The sequence below is a fragment of the Pristis pectinata genome, chromosome 1, assembly GCF_009764475.1.
Source record: "Pristis pectinata isolate sPriPec2 chromosome 1, sPriPec2.1.pri, whole genome shotgun sequence".
Classification (NCBI taxonomy): domain Eukaryota; kingdom Metazoa; phylum Chordata; class Chondrichthyes; order Rhinopristiformes; family Pristidae; genus Pristis; species Pristis pectinata.
The window spans coordinates 102257723-102270589 of NC_067405.1; the positions used below are offsets into that span (position 1 = coordinate 102257723).

At 39.8% G+C, this 12867-nt stretch overlaps 1 protein-coding gene across 6 annotated transcripts in view; it reads right to left on the reverse strand.

Annotated features, from left to right (window-relative positions):
* Positions 1-12867, reverse strand: part of stxbp6 (syntaxin binding protein 6 (amisyn)) — a 250154-nt gene that overhangs the window by 76149 nt on the left and 161138 nt on the right. For all 6 annotated transcript variants that reach the window (XM_052021985.1, XM_052022002.1, XM_052021961.1 and 3 more), the window contains one exon: positions 6685-6815. In XM_052021985.1, the coding sequence (XP_051877945.1) occupies positions 6685-6815 (131 nt within the window). The remainder of the gene's footprint in view (positions 1-6684; positions 6816-12867) is intronic.

The following is a 12867-nucleotide window of genomic DNA, read 5'->3' on the forward strand; positions in this document are numbered from 1 at the left end:
ACCAGTACTCTTTGCAAGTAAGTAAGCCCAGTGAAGGTCTGCAAGCAATTGTATGAAATGATTGTTATGCTGCTTACAGCTGAACCTGGGCTGTAGTGAATCAATTTGGTCTCACCAATGATATCTCCATGTGATACCATTCTCCATAATTTCTAATTTGAATACTGCCCATTTTCCCAATTCAGTCGACCATTTTACAGTTGACCACATGCCACCATTTACCTGAAATTCAAGTTAACTGAACTGAAGGCAAATTATTGGCTTGGTCAGAAAAATCTATTCAGCTGCAAAAGACAGATTGAATTAGGAAAATGGGCAAGTATTCAAATTAGAAATTATGGAGAATGGTATGGCGATTCCAGATCAATTCACTATAGCCCAGGTTCTGCTGTGAGAGGCATAACAATAGTTTCATACATTTGTTCACAGACCTTTATTGGGCTTACTTGCAGAGTATCTGGTCATCCATCATCTGATTGAATTTGGCATCTGGGGATTTGCGATGGCTGTGAGCAGGTTAAATAGGTAGGGAGCCACTTCAACCAAATCAGATTAAAGATTCCTACGGGAGACGCAGAGACTACCACACAGAAGAAGAAACAAGAATTAAAAATTCCAAAATGAACTAAAATTTTGGGATACAGACATAGGATCAAAGGGGAGAAAAGCAAATAAAATTTTTTTTTAAAAAAGAAAATATCTGCAACAGCTCGGGAGGCTATTTGACACTTCACATCCATGCTGGCTCTCTGAAAGGACATTGCAAGTCATTATTTTATTGCACTGACCTTTCCCCACAGTTCTGTAGGATCTCATTCTTCACAGGGAATGAGATTCCACACTGACATAAGTTAGTTTCTTCACGAATGCTCTTAGTTTTACACTGAGATCTTCATGGCAAAATTCAGGTCATATTCAATAATGCGAATCACACAGAGAGCCACATATCAAAGTTTGCTGAAGACAAACATTTGTGACATGCTAGGTTCTGTAAACAGAAGCCTAAAATTATAAGGTGACATTGATAGAATAAATAAGCAGGCAGATTCATCTGTTGGAGGCAGGCATGAGATCAAAAGAAAGACTGATTTGAGTACTAAATAAGCAATGAAAAACTGGAAGCAGTGAAGCTCCATAAAGATTTAGGGAGCCAAATATACATTATTGCATCATTATAGTCATGTACAAAAATAATCAAAAGACTAAAGGATGGTAGATTTTTGTTTTGAAGAAACTAGAAGACTGGAATATAAATATTTGGAAGTTGTGCTGTAGCAACGCAATATCTGGTTACAGCGTACAGTTCTGGGGACAGCACCTCAGAAAGGATAAAGGTGTTAAGAGATATAAAGACAATCTAGTTGTACAATCCTGTTCCTTTGTCCCAACGGAAATCATATTTAGATTTGGCGACAGAGTATTCAACTCATAATATGATTCAGTAAAATCTTCAGTTTTACAATAAAGACAATTTTTACTATTCCTGTTTAAGGACATAAAAAGCAGAGCGGACAAGGAGAAAACTGGCAGCTGCAGGACATGTAGAGTTCAGTTGGAGAATATAAACAAGAATGAGGCTGAGAGATGGTTAGGCACTGAGGGAAATCAAGGAACGTGGGACAGGATAGGAAAGGAAGGCTGATTCAGCAGTTCAGCCTTGATTTTTATTAGTGGAGAAGGCTCAAGGGATCATCTGACCAACTCAGATTTCTGCTTCTCATGTTACTTTCTGAAATACTGCAGACCTTGAGGTGAACCAAAACCAAAGGCAACACCAGGAAATTATTTTTTAATGCAGTGAGAGTTTACAATCTGGAATGCATTGACTGACAGACAGATGGAGATGGTTCAACTGTGACCTTCAGAATAGAACAGGATCAGTACTTGATAGAAACAAAATATCAGCAGCTGCAGGAAAAGGGCAAACAATAAGATGAGCTGCAATGCTTCTGCAGAGAGCCAGTGATGATTTGAACAGTCAAACAGCCTCCTCCCGTGGTGTTAAATCCCGATGCCTGTAGTTGCAAATGCATACAAAACCAGATTTCCATGATGCCGGAGGCCATTCAGCCCATTATCTACATGCCAGCCCTTGAAGAGTCATCCAAACAGTGCCCTGCTTTTTCTCCATAACCCATAAAACTAGGATTAGCTGGAGAATTCCAAGATATTGATCATGCAAAGTACAATAATGAACTCAAGAGTACACAGCAATGAAGAGGTTATGTTACTGGAATAGCAAGTAAGGATTCTGGAGGCAAGAATTCAAAACTAAGCAAGGCTGCTGATAAATTTTAATAAAACCTGGTTTCAACAGTGGTGACTGTGAAACTTACTGACTGCTGTGGAAAGCCATCTGGTTCAATATTGCATTTCAGAGAAGGAAGCCTTGAAATGACTCTGGACCACAATAAGGGGTTGCATATAGTTGTGGTTACCAGACTGGTGGAATAATGTGATTCCTGTACAGAGAGTGCAGAGATTTACGGGGACATTTCTAGGACTGTAAGATTTGCAACAGAGGGTCTGCAGAGATTTAAGTGGGGTGCAAAATATTACAAGAGGTCTTGATAGTGTAAATAGTAAGCACACATTTTCCTTTGCAGAGGTGTCAAAAAGTCAGAGGCACAGATTTAAAGTAACTGGTAGAAAGATTAGAGGAACATGGACAGTAAGAGTAGGTTGTTCAATCATTCTGGGCTGCTCTACTGTTGAACATAATCATCCACTTCACTACCCTGTTCCTGCCTTCTCCCCATAAACCCCTGATATTAAATAATTACATCCATCTCCTTGAATATAGTTAATGACTTGGTCTCCAATGCCTTCTGGCACAGAGAATTCCAGAGTTTCATCACTCTCTTGCTAAAAAATTTTCTTCTGATCTTAGTTCAAAATGGCACACCACATATCCGGATGCAGTAACCGCAGGGTTCTGGACTCTCCAGCCATTCAGAACATCTTCCCTGCATATAGTCTGCATGGTCCTATTAGAATGTTACAGTTTTCTTTGAGATCTTTGCTCATTCTTCTATCCTCTAGAGAACATAGGCCCAATCTGCATGCCTCAGTTCTGCCATCCCAGGAATCAGTTGAGGACACCTTTGTCCCACTCCCTTTCAGTGAAAGAGATCACAACTGTATTCAAATCTCTGGATGAGGTCTCACCAATGCACCATCCAGCTGCAGCAAGACATCCTTGCTCCTTTACTTACAGGCTCTTGCAACAAAAGGCCAACTTACCATTTGCCTTACTAACTGCTTACTTTCAGTGACTGGTGTACAAGGACAGCTAGGTGACATTGCACTTTTCTGTATATGCCACCATTCAAATAATAATCTGCCTTTCTGATTTTAGAACAATAATGGATAATTTCACATTTATCCACATTAAACTCCATCTGTCATACATTTGCTCACTTACCCAACTTGCCAAAATCAAGTTGGAGCCTCTCTGCATTTTCCTCTTACAGCTAACATTCCCTCGCAGCTTTGTGCCTTTTGCAAACTTGGAGATGTTATGTTTCCTTCCCTCATGCAAACCACTGAGATCTATTGTGACATGCCTCGGCCCAAGCACTCATCCCTGCAGCATCCCACTAGTTACTGCCTGCCATCCAGAAAAAGACCATTTATTCTTAACCTTTGTTCATCTGTCAACTAATTCTCAGTTCATCCCAATATACTACCCCCAATTCCAAGGGTTTTAATTTTCCACACTAACTTCTTGTGTGAAAATATATCAAAAGCCTTCTGAAAGTAGAAATACACCAGATTCACTGGTTCTCCCTTATCTATTTCTACTAGTTACATTTTCACAAAAGAAGCAGTAGATTTGTTGAGCCTAATTTCCCTTGCATACTCCCATGACTGTCCAATCATGTTAATCTTTTCAAGTGTTTTATGATTGGATGTTTTACAATCAATTCCAGCATTTCACAACCACAGCACCACTCCCCCCACCACCGCACCCCCCCCCCCCCCCAACTGACACCAGCCTCATTGGTCTGGAACTTCATTTGTTCCCCTTTTTACGTTGTGTACATAGTGGAGTTAAATGTGCCACCCTCCAGATGCAGGAACTGTTCCAAGGTCTAAAGACTTTTAGAAGGTGGCCATGAATGCATCCACTATTTCCAGGATCACTTCCTGCAGTACTCTGGGATGTACGTTATCAGATCCTCAAGATTCACTGGCCTTCAGCACCACTGCTGACTTCCATCAGTTCCTCTTTCTCTTTCTGGGCCACCGGTTCCCTAACTTACCAGGGAGGTTATCTGCACCTTCCTTTATGAAGTCAGAACCCAAGAACGTGCTTAATTGTTCTGCCATTTCTTGGTTCCCAAGTACAATTTCCCAAGAAAGAGGCAGGCAATGGAAATCGGGAGTAAATCTCTGCATTGCCTAGAGTCATAGCGAACACAAAGGATGGACGTCTGTGGCTGCTGAAAGCCAATCACCTAAATCCCAGTCCCAAGGCATCAGTGCAGGAGTTCCTTTGGGCAGTCCCCAGTCCAACCACCTTCAGCGGTTTTGTCAATGGTTTTCCTACCATTATAACATCAGAAGTGAGGATTTTCACTGATGACTCCATAACATTCAATTCATATCTCAGCTGAAAATGAAGCAGCCCATGTTCGGATGCAACAACATCTGGTGAATACACATATCTGGGCTGATAATAGCTGCTAATATTCACACCATATGAGTGACCATCAAGGACAATTGTCAACAAGAGAGTTTAACCATCTTAATTTGCAATTCAATAGAATTAGCAGTGGTGAATCCTCCATCGCAACACCTTGGAGTCAGCTAGAAACTAGGCAGATTGATACATACTGTGGCTACAAGACGGTCAAAGGATGATTAAGCCATTGTAAGACTCACCCTGTGACCCCTCAAAGCCCTTTCATCATCTGCAAGGCAGATCAGGAATGTGATGGAATACTCCCCTTTGCTTAGATGAGTGCAGCTGTAACATAAGCAGCTCAAATCCTCTGAGGAAGAAACAGTTTGCCTTAATACCTCCACCCATGATGCGTAGTAATTTTTCAAAGCTGACAGCACTTCATAAACACCATCAAGGAGGACAAGACTGAAGGCACATACATGGTCCCTCTCCGAGTCACACATCATTCTGCCATGGGGCATCTATTGTCATTTCCTCATCGTCGCGTGGCCAAACTACTGAACTCTCTTCCTGATATTACTTCGACCAAAAGGATTTCAGTGATACGAGGTGGTGGCACCACCAACTACTTGGGTAATGATGTAAAATGAATTCTGGTCTTGCAAGTGGATTTGATATCCTGCCTATTTTTTAAAATTAACTGTGTTGTGAAACCGATGGGAAATTTGCAGTATTAGTGCTCCAGTGACAGATCTGCTTGTGTTCCTGTTGGTACAGATTCTCCCAAGGAGGAATTATCACTGCAATCAAATTGACTTGCTGAAATACACTTCACCTGTCAATTGGACAAGTATATATTGATTAGAGAATGCCAGCATGGATTTGTCAGAGCCACATCATGTCTAATTAACTTGATAGAGTTTTTTGATGAACAGAGAGGGTCAAAGAGGGAAGTGTAGTTGATATAGTATATATGAACTTTTAAAAGACATTTGATAACACAATGGACTTGTCATCAAGATTAAACCGATCGGGGGAAAAAAAAAGAGGCTGCAGCATGGATTGAAAATTGGCTCAATAGGAGGAAATGGAGAGAAGCTGTGAAAGGTTATTTTTGTGTCTGGGAAGAACTCCCCAGGAGTTCATGTTAAAACCACAGCTTTTCTTATTGTACATAAATGACTTGGATCTGGGTGTACAGGGCACAATTTCCAAAGTTGCAAATGATGCAAAACTTTAGTGAAGCTCCTTAGTACTATAACTTAGCTGAATGCTACTTGAGTATTGAAGGAAAATGCTTGCATTCTGTCAGTAGTCTCTGCATCCAACTTTGGTCATGGATATGCCTACTGAGTAAAATGGTTTTGGCAAAAGCCAGAGTAAGCAGTGGTGTACATTTTATCGATCAGTAGTAGTTTAGTGATATGATTGAGGATTCTGACCATCACTTCGCTGACCAGTCGGAAGAGGTTGTAAAGGCATTAAGTGATTGTTAAACTATTCATCTTGTTTGATACTTGTATGTTGACACTTGGCTAATTTGCATGATGTTATTTATATTTCAAGGTTACAGCTTACCTTGGAGCACTGATGCCACTGGTACACACATCTTTGGCACTACAGTCAAAATATTACATTCAATTGTTTCTTAATGTTATGTGCAGCGAAACACGAGTAACAAAAATGGTCAGAACATAAAGGGGACAGTGGGATTCCCTGCTTTCTAAGCATGGTAAGGCTAATGACCTCTTTATGTCTTGCAGATATTGGACCGACATATTCAAATTCCCACACTCATCACACTGAATGTGGGCAGTCAGCTATCCTATGTCAGTTAGCACATGAGGGAGTGGGGAGTCAGGTAGTGTTTTCTGGAAAAAATAGTGATTCAGACTGCAGGTAAACCAATGATAATAAAATGAACAGAGCTATATTTTGCAACTTATTTTCATGAGGAAAGTTACAAAAAGTTCGTATCAAACATAACGTGAAACTTATGTGCCAAGAAGTGTTAATTCAAATGCATCATTCCAGTATTGCTTCACCAGACTCACCCTGTTGGGATCTATACCATTCACTTGTCGAAGCTGCTCAAGTGTCCACTGTGATCTTCGCACAAAGGATGATGATCCTTCAAACTGTTTGACCTTGGTAACAGAAACCAATGCAGGCTTCTTATTGGTCACTGCAAAAAAAAACACAACCGTCACTCACATATTCTGACAGCAGTGCAGAAAGCCTGCAGGTAGTGTGCCCAATTAAGTAAATGGCAAATTGATTGACAGTAGTAATACACAGCATCTAAATCATTTTCAATAACATGCAAGTAAATGATGACTTTATCATCTTCATCACATCATGATCCACAGGGCCAGTGGGGAGACTTCTGCGGATATTCCCTCTTAGCAGGACTTAACAGTCTGCTATTCCATCTTTTTCAACTTTGTCTCATGTGCTTTACCTCCATGGCACAGACCAGCCTGCCTCAATGTAATCAACATGCATCACTTTGGCATTATGTTCCAACCTCATACAGTTATTTCAGGTGTGAACAAGCTCCAAACTTGGCCTCCTTTTATCCTCCTGTACACAGGGTAAATTTTCCACAGTATGCTGCCATCACTTTGCCAAACTTTCTTGCTCACAATTTTAATAGTCAACAAAGACGTAATCTGACTGCTTAGCTGGTAACATGCCACTATGTAACTTAATTTTCTTCAATTTGATGATGAAGATTTAGCAAGCTCCAGAACCCCTCCAGCCTGCCAAATTAATGCTGTACTCTCTCCTTCCTGAATGTTGACACCAAACCACGCACCAGCATGCTCAATTGCTCCCTCCCGATCTCTATGCTCTCTTTAGTTTTTAAGGTATCAGAACTCCAACCTCACTTGCACAACACTTTATCAAATTATGCTTCTCAATCTTCACTAGTTCTTTATCCACCTAAATATCAATTTCCCTCTCAACGTTAATCCGATATTTGATGTACAAGATTCCAAATCACTCGATTCCAGCCTCTTTCCTATTCCCTTTTCTCCCACCTCATTTGTATTCCAGCTTTAAACAGCAGAGTATTCCAAATATCCAGCACACAGGGTAGCAAACATTCAATTTAAGCTCCTTCAAGTTACTAGCTTATTTTTTGAAGGTTTCCTTGAAATCTGGTTTTATTGGTCACTCATCCTAGTCTTTTCCCCATTTCACAGTGCCTGGGTGCTTCCAGTTTTGTAATATGACATCTTAATATATCAACTCATTAATAACTCAAGAGGGGAAAAAATTTGCAATATTGCCGCCTCAATCTGACTTTAACTTGGCCTGAGTTGAGACTTGCATTGACTTCAAAATACTGCATGAAAAACTGCTTTTCTGTTGATAGTGAGCAGTACTATTTTCATTCATGATTTGTTTGGTGGAACTCCGTGGTACTTATTCCATCAAGCACAATACAACCCAAGAAGCTCCACATCATAATACTGTTATTATTATAGGGGAAACTATTGATACTGAGAAAGCTGTGGAATAAACCACAGAAAATAAGGAAAACTAAAACTAGGGTAAAAGAAATGATATCATTACACCGCAGTTGCAGTGCAATGGGGAGGAAAAACTGATTTAAGATTTTGTTCCAAACACCATGGGAGACAAATTGGTAAATATTATACTATGAAGGAAAATTATTAAGTCAGATATTTTTAACAGAGCTGTAATTAAACAATTGGAGCTCCCAGGAGTCAGAAGTCCATGCTACATTTCGGCAGCATCGGAAATGCCAGAGCTCTTAAGAATCGGAATTAAAGAATCATAAACTTACTGCACAAGAGATCACCATGACACAAAGCATGAAATACAGTGAACTGTGCAGAGGATAATAATAGACTTCAAGAAGCTACACACTGACTGGTGGAAATGGGCTGCCACATGGCAGATAATATTTAACACAGAAAATGTTATATTTTGGTAGGAGGAACAAGGAGAGGTGATATAAACAAGAGGACATAATCCAGGAAAAGGGACAGAGAGATCTGGGTACAAGTACATTGAAAGAGATCAGGTTGAGAATGTGGTTAAAAAAAACATCCAGGATCCTGGGCTTTTATAGAGTAGAAGAGCAAGAAAATCATGATAAACACAGGTTGGATGGGCCACAACAGAAGTATCAACTCAGGTTCTGGGCATCACATTTTAGGAAAGATGTAAAGGGTTTAAGAGGTTTATTGGAATGGTTTGAGGGATGAGGACTTTCAGTTAGGAGGAGAGAATAAAGAAACTGGGGTTGTCCTCCTTGGAACAGAGGTTGCAGTAAGAAGATCTGATGAAGGTATTTAAAATCAAGAAGAGGCATAGTTAGAAAGCAGTTCCTGTTGGCAGAAAATTTAAGTATTGCTGGGGGCAGTAGTGGAGGGAAATCCAATTTTGATCTTTGAAAGGGCACTGGATAAGAATTTGAAAGGAAAGAACATTGTGTTTGGTTTTGGTCGCCCTGTTGTAGGAAGGATACAATTAAACTGGAAAGAGTGCAAAAAAGATTTACACGGATGTTGCCAGGACTCGAGGGAGTCAGTTATAGGGAGAGGTTAGACAGGCTGGATCTTTACTCCTTGGAGCATAGGAGACCGGGTGGTGATCTCACGGAGGTGTATAAAATCATGAGAGGCGTGGTTAGGGTGAGCAGTCTTTTTTTCCAGGGTTGGGAAATTGAAAACTAGAGGACATAGTTTTAAGGTTAGAGGTGAAATGTTAGAACCTGAGGGCCAATTTGTTTTTTAAAAACAGCGGGTGGTAGATATATGGAACCAGGTGCCAGAGGAAGTGGTTGAGGCAGGTACATTTGATACATTTAAGAAGTATGTGGACAGGTATATGGATGACAAGAGTTTAGAGAGACATGGGCCAAGTGCTGTGAAATGGGATTAGCTTGAATATACATCTTAGTCGGCATGGACAAGTCTGGGCCAATGGGCCTTTTCCATGCTGCACAACTCTATGACTCTATAACATGCATGGGGGGGGGGGGGGGGTGGTGATGTTAGATTAATTTCTCTTACAAGAGATTAAAAGCACATTTACTAATGATCACGCAATGTCCAGTCTCATAGAATAGTACAGCAAAGGAAAAGGCCCTTCGACTGATGTCTGTGCAGACTAAGATGCCAATTTAAACTGCATATCTGCTTGCACATGGTCTATACCCCTCAATTCCCTGTCTGTTCATGTGCCCATCTAATTGCCATGTAAATGTTGCTATTGTATCTGCTTCTACCATCTCCCCTGGCAGAGCATTCCAGACACTTACCGCTCTCTGTGTGAAAAAAAACTTACCTCGAAATCTCCTTTGAACTTTCCTCCTCTCACCTTAAAGCTATGCCCTCTAGTAATGACATTTCTACACTGGGAAAAAGACTGACCATCTAACCCATCTCTGCCTCTCATAACTTTATATACTTCTATCAGGCCGCCCCTCAGCCTCCGAAGCTCCAGACAAAACAATCCAAGTTTGCCCAACCTCCCCTTATAGCTAATACCCTCTAATCCAGGCAACATCCTGATGAAGCTCTTCTGAACCCTCTCCAATGCCTCTACATCCTTCCTGTAATCTTATCATCAGCTGTAATTCTTGTTAATATCAGGTTGCTATTTTTGCAACAACACAGTTGGGCTGAGTGCCATTCTAGGCACTGCACCCATCTATATTACTGCATTTTCATTGTTTTCCCAAGCCTAGCATTGCTGGGTGACGCACAGTGCAGTGGCCTAAGTTCTTTACCAACTGCACGAGAGAATAATTTTAGTATCAAAATGCTAATTTTCAGTATATAATGGCACCAATCCAATGCAAGCCTTTCCTTAAAACAAAAGTCTGACATTATATATTACTGTCAACCCAAATTACTAGCCATTTACTGAAGACATCAATTGGGTGCTGGATATTCTTTGAGACATCTCATTAATCAGTAAATTTCAAGCTCAATTTGTTCAACATGCTTTTGGCTTTTAAAGTAGCAATACCCTCTTCTAACTGCAGGAATTAACGATGCTGAGAGGAAAAAGAACAGAAAAGTATCTTCAATGTTGTAAATCTTACAACACAAGCTCTGGGAATTTAATAAAAAAAATCTATTTTCTGTTGGCACATTTTCCGATTTCATTTGTTACAACAAAGTGCACAGTTTCTGTAGTACAGTGCAAATTGGGAATACAGAGGCAATGATACTCAACTGGAGTCCGTGAAACATAAAATTTGCATGCAAGTTAAACCTACTAGTAAACCTTTTCATAATGTTCAGCTGAAAAGCATTTTCCATTTAGGATGTACAAAAATATTAACTGCTTAATTATTAAAATAGCATCCATGGGATTTTGAAAACCACTACCTTTGGAGAGTTTATCCTTGCTTATTAAATGGAATTATCTTCCGATTACCATGAGCGAGATTAATGCCGCAGAAGCTGTCATTTGGGATTCATTTTCTGTTCAAAATGTTCCTGAACATCCACAGCTTTTGTACCATGCTTTCTCATAACTTGAGAAGTTTTGACAGAAGAGCAGGAAAATAATTCTGGCAGTAGCATATGGTTTATTTGGACAGAGTCAGTTATCGTAGCAAACAAATCCTTTGTTGTAGGAAGTACAATTGGAAATAGATTTCCTTTCATCACTAGGATTCAGGATAGTTGTGAAAAAAGATGTGGAAAGGTATGAAAGCTTATTAGCAGGGGTTATAAATAAATGAAAGTGGCTGAGTAGAAGCAGATTTCCCTTCTCCAAACACAGGACTGTCATACTTCCTTATCTCCACCTTTGCAAGGTAATCATCGATTTTGCTTGCTATTAGCTTATGATATAATTAACCACCAACTACATCAACTTCCAATGCTATCTTCTCCTACAAACTTTATCAATGACCTTTGTTTCTGTCCTGTTTCCCCTGAACCCTGGCTTTCCTAGAAGTATACTTCTGAAGAATCTATTTGAGCTGAACAAATTGCTGCTGGTTCCTTTACAGAGACATTATTGATGACGGTAAAGCTTGGTGATTGTTGACCTGCTCATTGGCCCAAAGTAGGCAAGATCAAAAAACAGGTAGAACTTTGAAGTACCTACATCAGAGGCAGGACCTCCACAGCAAAGTTCTTCCAATAAACAGTTTGCTTCTGGACACAGATGTATGTATTATCTGCTTGAGTATTCTAAGTAATATTTGAAATAAACTTTACAGCTGATACCAGAATTCAAACCAGCTGAGATAACAAGACTATTGCACCTTAGTCAAAAAATAATGGTTACAAAGTTCTGGATTAGCTCTCTTGCATCAATATATTAATCTTTCTGGAAGATTGGATCACAAGGCATGCTTTACATTCAATGGCTCCCCTAAACTTATTAACTCCACCACATGCAGCTAATATGCCAATTTGTTCCTTGTTAAGGTGAGTTTTTCTTTCCAACACAAGACACTGTAATTTCCCATCTATTTATATTTAGTACATATAAATGTTACTGCCTGTCAAGAACCCACAAATACATCTCAAACTGAACTTAACTTTAATGAATGTTTAATAAATATTCTGGCTGTCCTCAATTATCTTTTGCACTCCAAAGTCTCATTACACTTTTATCTCCAATTAAAAGTTCTAAGAGGTTGCCCACAGCTGAAATTAAATTAATTGGCCCATTCCTTCCACTGTTCATGAATAGTGGTAAACACTGTGATGGAATACAGGAGAATATCCCATCCAATAGAAATGTTTAAGGCGAACAATTTGGAAGGGCAGATAGAGAGAAACTACTGCCTCTGATGGACATATCAGCAACAAGGGGCAGTAAACTTAAATTAGAGCTAAGCTGTTCAGGGACAGCATCAATATCTGAAGCCAAAATGTTGAGGTTCAACTGAAAATGTTGAAACTCACATGGAGTGATTTTTGTTAGGCATGGTTATTTGTAATATGAAAACAAGGCAGGTAAATGGAGTTAAAGCATTGATCACTAATGAACTATCAAAGGCTGACTGGCCTATTCTTGCTCTCATGTTCACGTGGAGAGGTTTTAAGTGTTCACAGCCACTGCTGTTGACTTGCCAACTTCTTTCAATAACCACAGAGCGTATCAACCAAAGCAATGAAACCGTATATTCACATTTGAAGCTGTACAAGCTACTTTAAAAACCAAACTGAAAATAAACTTCCTACCAGTCAAAAGAAGTCAGTTTGTCAATGCAGATGCTGTTGCTT